Genomic DNA, 13,373 nt, shown 5'->3' with positions numbered 1-13,373 from the left:
AATTCTTTTAGAAATTGGATGGGGAGCTGAAGATGTGGTTCAATGGTAGAGTATTTTATTCACATACTGAAGACCTACCTGGGTTTTATCCCCAGCACTGGAAAGGGGTGGGGGTCAGAGAAATTTTAGTGATTGATTCGTGGAGTTGTGAGGGCTTACAAGTTCAGAATGTACAAAATAGGCCAGCCTTTAACCCAAAGTCATTGTGGAGACTTAAGGATCAGTCTTCCTTGTAGAATCTCATTTGTCTTTGTGCTTACGACGACTTTCTATGGATTGAGTGCTTCTCAGATTGAGCAGGCTAATCTGTGAAATCTTACGTAGAAGTCCTTTGGAGAAATGTAGACTTTTGAAAAAAAGCTTTTTATTGGATTTGAGAGATGGTTCTGTGGTTAAGGAAACTTGCCTACAAAGTCTAACAATCCTGGCTCAGTTCCTCGGTTCCCATGTAAAACCAGTGGCATTATGTACCTGGAGTTCTGCAGTGGCTGGTGGCCCTGGTATGTCCATTCATTTATATTATCTATCAATTCCTCCCCCCCCCCCCCCCCGGTTTGCAAGTATGTATATGATATACTATGGTCATAATCCACTCTGAGCACCCTCCTTTGTATGTATATGATATACTATGGTCATAATCCACTCTGAGCACCCTCCTTTGTATGTATATGATATACTATGGTCATAATCCACTCTGAGCACCCTCCTTTGTATGTATATGATATACCATGGTCATAATCCACTCTGAGCACCCTCCTCTGTCCCCCTCCCCTATCCTCCCTTCGCTGAGTCCCTCCTTTTTTCCCTAGTAGTCCTGCTCTGTTTGGATGTCACTCACTTTCTTTTCTACTCCTGTTATTGTGTAGACGGCATCAGCCATTGTGAGGTATGGCAGTCTCCAGTCAGTGTTGCAAAGCAATTTTTTCCTTCCTTTGGCTATTACATTCTGTTTACCAGCTCTCCTATGATGGTCCCTGAGCCTCTGTGTAGACATTTTTTGTTTGTTTGTTTTCGAGGTAGGTTCTCACTCTAGACCAGGCTGACCTGGAATTCTCAACCTCGAACCTCGGTGATCCCCCTACCTCTGCCTCGGGACTGCTGGGATTAAAGGCGTGCGCCACCATGCCAGGCTGTATGTAGACTTTTTTGTTTTTAACCAAATCACTAGTTATTTTAGTCTAGTTGGGTTCCCAGACAGTCGGAACAGTTAAAGTGATACTCGATTGCTTTGCCATGCATTGGTGGATGGTAGGTGCTTGACTTACTTCTTCCCAAGAACAAATACCCAGACCTGAAGCACCTTGTGGAAGGAAGTTTCATGTGGCTTACAGACAACCATGCAGAGAGGAAACAAAGCCAGTATGCTGTCTTCACACACCAAATAGGAAGCAAAGAGTGGGATTCAGGGGAGGAGGGGAGAGAAAAAGGGGAAAAAGGAAAGAGAATAAGCCAAGAGCCAGCCTACGCCCAGTGACACTTTATCCACTAAGGCTCCACCTACCAAAGGTTCCACAACCTTCCAAAATAGCACAAATAGCTGAAGATTTAATTGTTCAACACACGAGCCTGTGAGAGTCATTCCCCCCCCACCCCAAAACTACTACAGTCAGCATCTGTGGCTCTGTAGTCTGTAGTAAATGCTTTGGCACCTCCTCCTCCATTAGTGGACAGCTCCCTGCTGTCCTGGGCTCTTCCAAGTCCTTGTGTACAGCCATCAGCCTTTAATCCCAGCCCTCTGGAGGCAGAGGTCAGAGGGTTGCTGCGAGTTTGAGCACACAGCCTGAGACTACACAGTGAGTTCCAGGTGGGGCTGGGGTAGAGTGAGACCCAAAAAATTGAGCCATCAGGTCAAGACAGCTGGAAAGGGGAGTCCTCCCAGCAGCTTACAGGCACAGAGCTGCTGTGACGGCCCATCAGGTGCTGCAAGGTTCCTAGATGCGAGACTGCCTCTTCCTTATTCATCTCCTTCTGTGTAGGGAGTCAGTGGAAGGACCACTGAGCTGCATTTCTTATTCTTAGTGCCTACACTAACTGAATCCTTTGGCTGAGTCTTTGGTGTTTTCTCCTGGTTGTCCAGGGTTTATTACCAATCTGCTTAATATTCTTAGATTACATAGTGGTTCTCTGTCATCTCTAGACCTAGGTATTTGGTTAAGATTATTAATTACAACGGAGGGATGTGTTTCCATTACAGTTACCTTTCAAGTGCATCTATTAATGAAGTAAATTATATGAAGATTTAAAGATCCACATGCTTTGTTTATGAGAATCCAGTACTGTCTGCGTAGGTTTACTTCCTTACTTAACAGTGGTTATCCTCTGTAATTCTGAATAACGAGTCAAAATCTAGCTGTGCATAGTTTCTTTATCTAAATACTTTCATAATTACATACATATATATGTTTGGAGTTCTTCTTCTTCTTCTTCTTCTTTTTTTTTTTGAGGAAAGGTCTCACTCTAACCCAGATTGACTTTGTAGCCCCGGGGTGGGCCTAAACCTCCTGAGTGCTGTGACAAAAGGTATATGCTACCATGTCATTGTATTTTTTCAAATATTTTTTTAATTTATTTATTTGAGAGCGACAGACACAGAGAGAAAGACAGAGGGAGAGAGAGAATGGCCAGGGCTTCCAGCCTCTGCAAACGAACTCCAGACGCGTGCGCCCCTTGTGCATCTGGCTAACGTGGGACCTGGGGAACCGAGCCTCGAACCGGGGTCCTTAGGCTTCACAGGCAAGCGCTTAACCGCCAAGCCATCTCTCCAGCCCTGTCATTGTATTTTTATGAGAGAGAGAATTGGTGGACCAGGGCCTCTAGTCCTGTTGAGCTGCAGACACTTGCACTACCTTGTGTGAGAGTGCGACCTTGCGTGCTTGCGTCACTTTGTGTGTCTGGCTTACATGGGACCTGGAGGATAGAACATGGGTCCTTAGGTTTCACAGGCAAGTGCTTTTATTAAGAATTAATCCCACCATGTACACTGAGTATCCTTTATCAAAAGTGCTTGAAGCCAAGAGTGGTGCCACACACCTTTAATCCCAACATTCAGGAGACAGAGATAGGAGGATCACTGTGTGTTCGAGGCCATTCTGAGACTACATAGTAAAATCCAGGTAAGCCTTGGGTAAAGGAGACCTTACCTCAAAAAACAAAACAAAACAAAAAGCTTGAGACCAGAAGTTCTTCAGATTTCAGGGTTTTGAGAATTTTGGAATAATTACATGCTTTCCCAGTTTAGCATCCTTAATCTTCGTCCTATAGTTAGATTCTTTCCAGGGACTGGGGGGAGAGTTTGGTCAGTGGTTAGTTAAAAGGCACTTGCTTGCAATGCAAAAAGTGGCACATGCCTCTACAGTTCATTTGTGGCAGCAAGAGACTGCAATGCACCCGTACTTGTACACACACAGCGTGTGCGAAGTAAATAATAAAAACTTTTCCAAGACTCTTTCTAGTGTGCTTAGTAATCCCACTGTTACATGTAACATTTCTATTGCCAAGGGTTCTTTCTGTTCAACAGCCATGCACAGAAAGCTTAGAACTGGTCTTTTAAAACATAATATATAGCCTGATGTGATGGCACATGCCTTTAATCCCAGCACTCGGGAGACAGGGGCAGGAGGATTGCTCTGATGCGACCCTGAAACTACATAGTGAATTCCAGATCAGCCTGGCTAGAGCGAGACCCTACTTTGAAAAAAACCCACACAGAAAAATCCCACAATATATATACAGACTATCCTGAAAGACTGAAGTAGAATGAACATAAGTGCACCCTATGTTGTGGAGCCAGTTACCTCTCCTCTGGTCTGAGCTGAGCCCCTAGAGGCTTCGGCATCTTTTTGTGTGCTCCTTGTGAACTTCTAAAGCAGTATTACAAATGATCACTGCAGTACTAAACTTCCTCCTTTTCTCCTAGTTGATGACCTTTCTCCTACTACACAGAGGAAATTGAGGTTATAAGCAGGAACTCCCATAGATAGCTTCCTGTCCTTATACCTATTTTTGTGCCTTTCCTTGACTCCTTTTCTTCTTGTCTCAAAGATGAATGTCCCTTTTACTATCTCTTCCATTACAAAAGTGCTGCTGGGATCTTTCTTTGGCTCAGGCTCTGGTTGAGACTCTGAGAGCACAGATGACAGAAGCAGCCAAACAAGTCTGTCTTCAGAAAGCTTCCTTGGGGTCGGGCCAGGGGCCACAGCAGATGTGTGCGAGGCTCGTGGGTTGGGAGACCTGGCAGGGAGAGGTGGTCGCTGGAACAGAGAATGGGCTGGCTGGGAAAGGAGAACATTGAAAAGAAGAATGCACTGTGGAGATTGGCAGAAAGTGTCAGTGGCCATAAGGGTATTATTCAGTTTGTACTTTGTAGGCTAGAAGGACTTGTTCATTCTGATTATGTTGGGAGGATTTTATCTTCAGTTACTAGAATTTGGTTTCTGCCTGTATTCAATAAAAGTGGTATTGCTAAGATCACAAATATTTAACACTGTAGGTCCCTGAAAAGAAATTTAAATTATTGTTGTTTTTTGTTTTTTAAAGTTCTTTGAGGTAGGGTCTTTCTCTAGCCCCAGGCTCACATGGAATTCACTATGTAGTCTGAGGGTGGCTTTGGACTCAACAGTGATCTGCCTCCTGAGTGCTAGAATTAAACATGTGCCTCAGCAAGCCTGGCTTTATTGTTTTTGTTTCATTGCTGTCACTCTTAATAACACCTCTTTCAGGTGACCCTGTATTCAGTATTTGCTGGTTCCTTTTTCTCATTGTACTTTTAAGTATTGTGTACTTTTTCTTGTCCTCTGAATCTAAAGTTCTAGCCGGGACATCAAAGAGCAGCAAAATACATGGGTGAAATCCTTGTGAAATGCACTGTTGCAGTCAGGTTCACATTCCTGCCAGAAAACACTGACCGGAAGCAGCTTGTGGGGAACGGGGTTTATTGTGGCTTATAGACTGTAGTGGAAGCTCCATGATGGCAGGGGAAATGGCATGAACAGAGGAGAGAGTGTACATCACCCCTGGCCAACATCAGGTGGGCAAGAGGAGAGCGTGCTGAACACTGGCAAGACAAAGCTGCCTGGGACACCCGTAGCACCCCCGTCCCCAACAATACAAGGCATTCAGGAGGCCTAAAGTGCCATCAGCTGGGGAGCAGACACTCAGAACACCTAAGTCTGCGGGGACGCCTGAGTCAAAGCGCCGCACGCGTTGTTCCTGCTTTCTCCCTCAGCCACACTGGAGTGAAGGACCTTACAACTAGCTGTAGGTCACCTCCTGCTCTTTTCGTGGCGTCTCTGTCACACTGGCATTGACGTAGTCTCCTGGTCCAGGCTTTCCTAGAACTTGCTGTGTACCCCAGGCTGACCTAGTGACCCTCCTAAGTGCAAATTAGAGGTGTTTCCTACCATGCTGAGCAGTATATTCAGTTTTCCTAAGGAGCAAATTCTTTACATATTTGCAGTTGTTCTTAGAAGCTCCAGTGAAGGGAACAGGCAGACTTCCTTCCTTGCACTCGAGCGTGCATCCTCCTTCTCAGGGTGGGCAGGTATGTTGCTTCCGTGGCAGCTCTGTGTAGACAAACACCCCAGGAAATTTATGGTATATGATTAATGTAGAAATTACACTCACTGAGGTTTATGTTAAAATTGTATTTATTCTATATGAGAAGTATGTCATGACACTCAGATTTGTTCGGCAGTGTCAGGAAGTCAGCTGGTGTGGTGATGCACCGCTGCGTGGCAGCCCGTGCGTGGAAGGCCGAGGCACCTCAGAGTCGTCATCAGCTGCATCCGGAGCTGGGGATGGCCTGCGGTTCATGAGACCTTGTCAGAAGGAAAGAAAGATTAAGAAAGGGGTGAAGAAGAGAAGGGAAGAAACAGTCACAGACATGACCTTATGTGTTTGCTAGCTCAGCATTAATTCATACCTAGGAATTTTTAGTAGAACATTTTATTTCAGTATAAAGTTTTATTTCTTAAGTTGAACTCTATCTGTCCCAGGAGTTTTTATTTAAGCTTGAGTTGTTCTGAAAGAACATTTTCAGTTACTAATTTGGAAACATTAAATAGTTCCTAGGCTTTCCTGTTCAGTTGTAAGGTTGAGAAAACTGCAGTTAGTAGATTGTGGTTGGCCGATGCTGTAACTGTAAGCACATGACTTAATAGGCTAACCTTACTCTGACTTAGCTTTGTAAAAGCCATGCCAATAAAGGGTTTGAAAGAAAAATGGCTTTCCACACGTGGTGGGGGGGCGGTGACATATTGACGTGCCAGGGCTTCCAGCCACTCTGATTGAACTCCAGACTCATGTACCACCTTTGTATATGTATGACCTTGCGCCCTTGTGTGTCTGGTTTACATGAGACCTGGAGAGTTGAACCTGAGTCCTTAGGCTTCACAGGAAAGTGCTTTACCCACTAACCCATCTCTCCAACCCCAGACTTTATGAACTTCAATAAAAAGCTCAAAACTATTATTCAAGGTATCAGAAAGACTATTATTAACATGTGGCTATAGAAGGAAATGCATTTCCTTTAAGTGGTTTTAAAAGTTGTGGGGTTTTTTTGGTTTGTTTTCTTTCTTAAATCTTCTTTAATATGGTGATTCTAAGATTGGAGGGCCTCATCTTGACACTTAGTAAGTTGTATTTAAAATGCAGCACCAATACAAGTCTGGATGCTTGTTCCAGAGAATATTTCATCAAAGTCTGGCTTCAGCTTGGTTATTAGTTAAGAAGTTGTACTGTTTTTATTATTATTATTATCATCATCATCATCATCATCATTATTATTATTATTATTTTAGAGAAAGGGGGAGAAAGAATTGGCACACCAGGGCCTCAGCCACTATATTTGAACTCCAGACACTTGTGCCGCCAGGTGAACATGTGCGACCTTGTGCTTGCCTCACCTTTGTGCATCTGTCTTACATGAGATCTGCAGTTGAACATAGGTCCTTAAGCTTTGCAGGCAAGTGCCTTAACCCCTAAGCCATCTCTCCAGCCCTGTATTTTTTTTAAATCAAATTTGTGTGTGTGTGTGTGTCTGTCTGTCTGTCTGTGCACTGTGCATATACGTGTGAAAAACAGAGGAGAACATTGAACATCCTCATTTTCCCACTTTGTTTCCTTGAAACTGAGTCTCTTGCTTCCCTGAAGGTTGTTATTTTAAAATACATCAAATCATAACCAAACTGCTACACAGCTTGCTTTACCAATATTTTAATTGCCTTAATTAAAAATAATAACCATGGGCTGGGGGAATGGCTTAACAGTTTATGGAGCTTGCTTGTAGTGGATGATGGCCTGAATTCAGTTTCCCAGGACCCACACAAAGCAAGGTCCACCAAGTGAGGCCTGTGTCTGGAGTTTTCTTGCAGCAGCAGGAAGCCCTAGCATACCTACGTTCTCAATCAGTTTCATTTCCCCATCATAAATAAATGACCTGTGTGTGTGTGTGTGTGTGTGTATGTACACCCTGAGACTACATAGTGAATTCCAGGTCAGCCTGGACTAGTGCGAGACCTTTCCACAAAAAAACAAAAACAAAAAAATTACATTTTCTTTTTCTGCTCCTCCACTCTCCTTTGCTCCCTACCCCATCTTCTTTCCTGAAGTATCCCTCTTCTATCTTAATACCTTCTCCCTCCCCCCATCATCTGACCAGCCCAGTATAAGACTTACACGGGTTGTGTTTAGGTAATGACAGCTGTTATGAAATCATGAATATAATAATTACATTATATCTGGAAAGACAGTGTTACAAAGCAGCCCTCCCCATGCTTTGGCTTTTATAGTTCTTTTACCTCTTTTATTATAGTCTCTGAGTCAATGGATGGTGTGATGTCTCATGGAGTGCTAAACTCAAACTGTCACTTCTCAGCACTTTGAAAAGTTGTCAAAATCCCAGACACTGTTTCTTTATTTCAAAATTTTTCAAATAAGTGTGGAAAATAGGGGTCCTCAGTCAATTTTAAATTTTATGGCCATATTGTTTTAAAAAGTATTTTATAATTGTTTTTGTGACCAAGATTGTATAAGAAGTTTACTTCAGTAGCACTGTGTATAGTAGTAGTTACATTAATAACAACTTTTAGCTGGGCATGATGGTGCTTGACTTTGATCCCAGAACTCTGGAGGCAGAGATAGGATCACCACCAGTTTGAGGCCAGCCTGGAAGTACAAAGTGACTTCCAGGTCAGCGTGGAGTAGATTGAAACCCTACCTTGAACAAAGAAAAAAATAATTTTTATATGCCTTTAAATGTATTAAGAGTTTATTTATTTAGTTGTCTTTTAAAACTACTTATTCATTTATTTGAGAGAGAGAAACAGGGAATGCGTATGGGCATGCCAGAGCCTCCTGCCACTGTAGGCTGCTTTGTGCATCTTGCTTTTCATGGGTAGTGGGGACTCTGTATCTCCCTCCGCCTACAAATAAATAAACAAAAGCAGCTGAGGGGAGGAAAGGTTTTATTTTGGCCTACAATTTCCAGAGGAAGCACCAAGATGGCAGGGGCTGGAGGGGGAATCATGGCCTGAGCAGAGGCTGAACATCACTCTGCCACGCAGGAGACGGAGACTAGTTCTGGCCAGGGCAAACTGGCTGTAACACTCCACAGCCTACCCCCCAGTAATACTCCTTCTCTGGCAAGGCTCTGCCTCCCAAATTAACATCAGCTGGAAACCAAGCATTCAGAACACCTGAGTTTATCTGGGACAGCTGATTCAAACCAAAGGCGGTTTTCAAATGTATCATCAGTAACATTTCTGTGGGTTTTGGGGGGGTGGGGTGAGATGTGTCTATTTTTTCCAGTTTGTATCGATTTTTTGTGTGTGCTAGCAAATGAATCTAGACCCTTGTGCATCATAAAAGCACACTACCACCTAGCTCCATCCCCATCCCTGCATTAATTCAAAAAGTAACTTAATATGAGCAAATTGTTGTCATCAATGTTTTGTATTTAAGGCTTTGCTTATTATAAAAACAACATATGATATTTGCAAAAATAAAACTTCAGAGAATACATTAAAGTACAGCAAAGTTTTAAAAAATGTAACTTTTAGCTGGGTACCTTCAATCTCTGCACTTGGGAGGCCAAGGTAAGAGGTTCAGCTTACATAGTGAATTGCAGGTCAACCTGGGCTAAAGTAAGACCCTACCTCAATAAAATTAAAAAAAAAAAAAAAAGTTTTCTTCAGTTCTATTACTTATTTTTTTAAATATTTTTGAAAAAATATAATTTTTTTACAATATTTTCAACTTAAACACTATTCACACTGAACATGTATGGCAGTTTAACCTACCCAAATATGAAGTTTAAGAAGCCAAAACTGTTCTAGCTTTGTTAAAAGAAAAATGTGCTACAGACTGTTGTCATGATGGTTAACAAAGCAAGGAAAAGCAACACTCAAATCACGTTACAATCTCCTCAGTACTCCAGCTGGATTATGGGCTGGTGTTGGTCTTGTATTAGACTTCACACAGGTATGATACAATGCAACAAATCCTCAGAAAAAGCAATTCTCAAATTATACTTCCTCAGGTGTTAATGCTGAGAGAACTCAGTTATTTCTAACATGACACACCAGAAAAGCTAGCTCTTACCTGATTTTTCACCTTGCAACCTCAATCACCAAGGACACCTTTGCTATAATGAATTGTTTTAAATTAACAGACTGTTCAGAAAACAAATTTTTTTTTTCGAGGTAGGGTCTCACTTTAGCCCAGGCTAATCTGGAATTCACTATGTAAGTCTCAGGGTGGCCTCAAATTTATGGTGATCCTCCTACTCTGCCTCCTGAGTGCTGGTATTAAAGGTGTACACCACCATGCCCAGCTAGAAAAAGATTTTTGATGAGGACACATGCAACTGAGAAATCTGCTAAACAATTAGAACCTAATTTAAGCATAGTTTTACAAAGTGTTGATTAATCTTAAGGACTCAGTTTAGCCTCAAAGACAGTTCAATACAATGTGGAGGATTTTTAATTTGGTATTTTGTCTCAATTTGACTGGTGCGGCTTTCCTTGCTGTCTTTACCTTAAGCCATGGGCCAGTTCTACTTTCAGTAAATGTTTGACAGCTTTTTACTTAATAACAGTCTCAGCACTTTCATTAAGCATGCAAGACTAACAAAAACTTTGGCAATGCATAAGTGTAACACAGTGACGAGAGAGCTTTTACAAGTCTTTTAATACTGCCTTCACAGTGAGGAAATTGTGCTACATCCACCAAAAGAGGCCCCATCTACTCAGATATTTTAGTGCTGCACCCCAGGAGCAAGCTCCTTTGCATTTGGGTTCAGATTGCTCTGGACCACAAGATCTTCCAGAGAGGAGCCATTACTGATAACAAGGTCATTAACTTGGTCTTGGATTTGGTCCATAGTTTGTGGGAGATCTCGAGCTGGAATAAACCACTCTTGTTCTTCTTCCTCCTCCCGCATTTCTTGGAAACTGCTTTCAATAAATTCTTCTTCCCACAATTCCTCTCCTATTTGTCTGTTGAATTCCTCTTCGTTTTCCATCCACATGTACTCTGCAAATGGATTATCGTCTTCATGAGAGTGACCGTTAATAATGACGTCCTCACTGATGGTGCTTGGGCTGCTGCTGCTGCGACTTGGACCTTTCATGGCTGGAGTCCGTTGTCCTTTTTAACCCAGCGCACGCACGGGAGCGCACGGGTCCTGTCGGCCTCCGCGGATCTCCACGTGCACTTCGCCCGCTGCCTCCCTTCTCCAGTCCCAAAAAACTTTTTTTTAACCTGTGAAAACTGTTACTACTTGGGGCTGGAGAAGTGGCTTGCAGTTAAAGGTGCTTACTTGCAAAGCCTCATGGCCCTGGTTTGATTGCCCAGTACCCATGTAAGAGATGCACAAAGTGGCTCATGTATCTGGAGGTGGATTGCAGTGGAGGACACCACTGCACACATTCTCTCCCTTCCCCTTCTTTCTGGTGGCAAATAGTGTTTTTTCTAATGTTAATATTTGGCTGGGGAAGTGACTCAGTGAACAAAGCACTCGCGTTGCAACTTGACTTCAGTTTGGATTCTCAAACCCACATACAAGCTGGAAGCCTAGGCAGAGGTCTATGACCCCAGGGCACATAGAGTGAGAATGGAGATGGAGGCAATAGAATTGCCAGGAAGCAACTCAAAAATTGTGTTGTGGTACTCCCATATCAGTGCTTAACACATACTCCAAATTTTAAAAATTTGTAAAAATGTTTGTAATAGTTTTTATTATGAAGATTGCATATAGATTCAAATAAGCATAGAAAAACGATTTGTAAAGGCAAGACTGGGGATGTCACATTTTGCCTAGCATGCTAGAGGCCCCTGGGGTCCCAACCCAGAATTTGGTGGGTTTGAGTTAAGTGTTCCCCATAAACTCATGGGTTCTTGAATGCTTGATCACCAGAGGATGCCAGTTGGGTAGGTGGAGTCTTTCCTGGAGGTGTGTTGTTGGGGGCGGGACTGTAGCTTACAGCTTTTTGCTGCCTTCTTCTGTGCTACAGTCTTTCCCTTGCTATCAGGGGGCTTCCCCTCTCACAAGCTGCTGTTTTTGGTCAAGGTGCTTTGTGCCAGCAATGAGAAAGTAACAGTAACTAAAGGGCAAAGGAAGGGGGAGGAGGAGAAGGCTATAGCAATTACAAGTTTTAAAATTTTTTTGGAATTATTTATTTATTTATTTGCAGTGGCTGGAGGCCCTGCCACACCAATGCCCTCCCCCTCCTCAGTAAACAAAAATGAAGGCCAGTCTGTTGGGCTTGCCTTAAATCAAAGCTCATTAGGATTGGGTGAAATGGCTTAACAGTAAAGGCGCTTGTCTGCAGTGCCAAAGGACCCAGTTTCGATTCCCCAGGACCCACGTAAGCCAGTTGTACAAGGTGGCACATGTTTCTGGAGTATGTTTCTTGTGGCTGGAGGCCCTGGTGCGCCCATTCTCCACACACTCCTGCTTCTTTCAAATAAATAATAAGATTTTTTTAAAAAAGCTCTGTAGATGTTATATATATGGCAAGTTTGTTTTTTTTTTTAACTTGGGGGATGGAGTCATTCCATTGCACTTTCCCTCTCTCAAATAAATATTTTAGAGCCGGTGTGGTGGTGCACACCTTCAATACCAGCACTTGGGAGGCACAGGTGGTAGGATCACTGTGAGTTCGAGGCTACCCTGAGACTACATAGTGAATTCCAGGTCAGCCTGGGCTAGAGTGAGACCCTACCTCGAAAAACCAAAAATAAATATATATACATATATTTTTAGGAGGTGTATATTTTGATCATTATAAATATAATTAAATGCATTTACATAGAAGTATATTTTTACGTTTATAGGTCATAATTAAGGCATATCACCAGTGTTTCGAGTGTTTGTACACATGGAATTTAATATAACCACTGTAAGAAGTTTGTAAAAAAGATAGGTTTCATCTATTTAGTTCCTACGGTCATTGTTACCTTTTATATGGACTGGGAGGTAACTTACTAAAATTCATGTCTCAGAACAGACTCATTTTAGTCCCCAAAGCTCATGTAAAAATGCCAGTTTTGTAATCCCATTGCTGGGGAGGCAGACTGGTAGATTCCTGAGGCTAGCTCACTAGGCAGTGTAGCCTAATTGTGACGTTCCAGACCAGTGGCCAACGTCACTCAAGAATGGTGGGTGTCACATCCAGGCTTGTCCTCTGCCGCCATGCACTTCTGCGTGTGGGCTCCCGCTCGCAATGGTAAATAGCTTGTTACTTGAGTTATTTGGAGGTGGGAGAGTGCTGAGTGCTGACGTCAGTGCACTGAGTCCACGTGTTAGGATTTGATGGTGTGTATGAAGCAGCTTTCACAGTTTGCCATAATAAAGGCACAGCCATGTTAGCTATTGGTAGAAACAAGAACTTGGCCTGCAAAAGGAGAGTGATCCACTACCAGTTCAACACCTATTTAGAATATTGTTTTGAACTTTTTCATGGTATTTCTTTTTCTTTAACACAGGTCTAGGCTAAAGTTACACGTTACAGTAGTAAAAAACCCACTGTATTTGTAGGTAAGCACTTAAAGAGTTTGTCTTCAGTGTCAAGGTCACGGTTGGTGAGTTGGCTCTGCTAGGAGACGCTGCTAGGAGAGCTGCCGGCTGGGAATCGGAGGCCTGAGCGGCCTTGTCTTGAAGGGAAGGGCGCCTGGAGCTTGTCCTCTGACCTCCCCCTGCCAAGAGAGTGTGTGGAAAGTATTGTGCAAATTGTGTTTTAATCTCATACAAGCTCAAATTTAGTTGTTCCTCTGGTCTTAGTGATTGAGAATATCCTAATTTTTTGTGTATAGGATTTCCTTTAAGAATCTAAGGCAAGCCGAGCATGGTGGCTCACGTCTTTAATCTCAGGTCT

General features: G+C 42.9%; 2 protein-coding genes across 4 annotated transcripts in view; one reads left to right on the top strand and one right to left on the bottom strand.

Annotated features, from left to right (window-relative positions):
* Nucleotides 1-13,373, top strand: part of Jmjd1c (jumonji domain containing 1C) — a 121,864-nt gene that overhangs the window by 58,404 nt on the left and 50,087 nt on the right. The gene's annotated exons all lie outside the window — the stretch shown is intronic.
* Nucleotides 10,253-10,627, bottom strand: LOC101601320 (polyadenylate-binding protein-interacting protein 2-like). Its single transcript, XM_045137150.1, has one exon. It carries the CDS (start codon nt 10,625-10,627, stop codon nt 10,253-10,255), a length of 375 nt encoding a protein of 124 aa, XP_044993085.1.

The sequence above is a fragment of the Jaculus jaculus genome, chromosome 18 (genome assembly GCF_020740685.1).
Source record: "Jaculus jaculus isolate mJacJac1 chromosome 18, mJacJac1.mat.Y.cur, whole genome shotgun sequence".
In the NCBI taxonomy this organism is placed as follows: Eukaryota; Metazoa; Chordata; class Mammalia; order Rodentia; family Dipodidae; genus Jaculus; species Jaculus jaculus.
Note: the sequence above shows the minus strand (reverse complement) of the source record. Positions and strands in the feature narration are given on the sequence as shown.

What these genes read in the sequence shown, in the direction of transcription:
- LOC101601320 (XM_045137150.1), bottom strand. Translation starts at nt 10,627, where the DNA reads ATGAAAGGTCCAAGTCGCAGCAGCAGCAGCCCAAGCACCATCAGTGAG.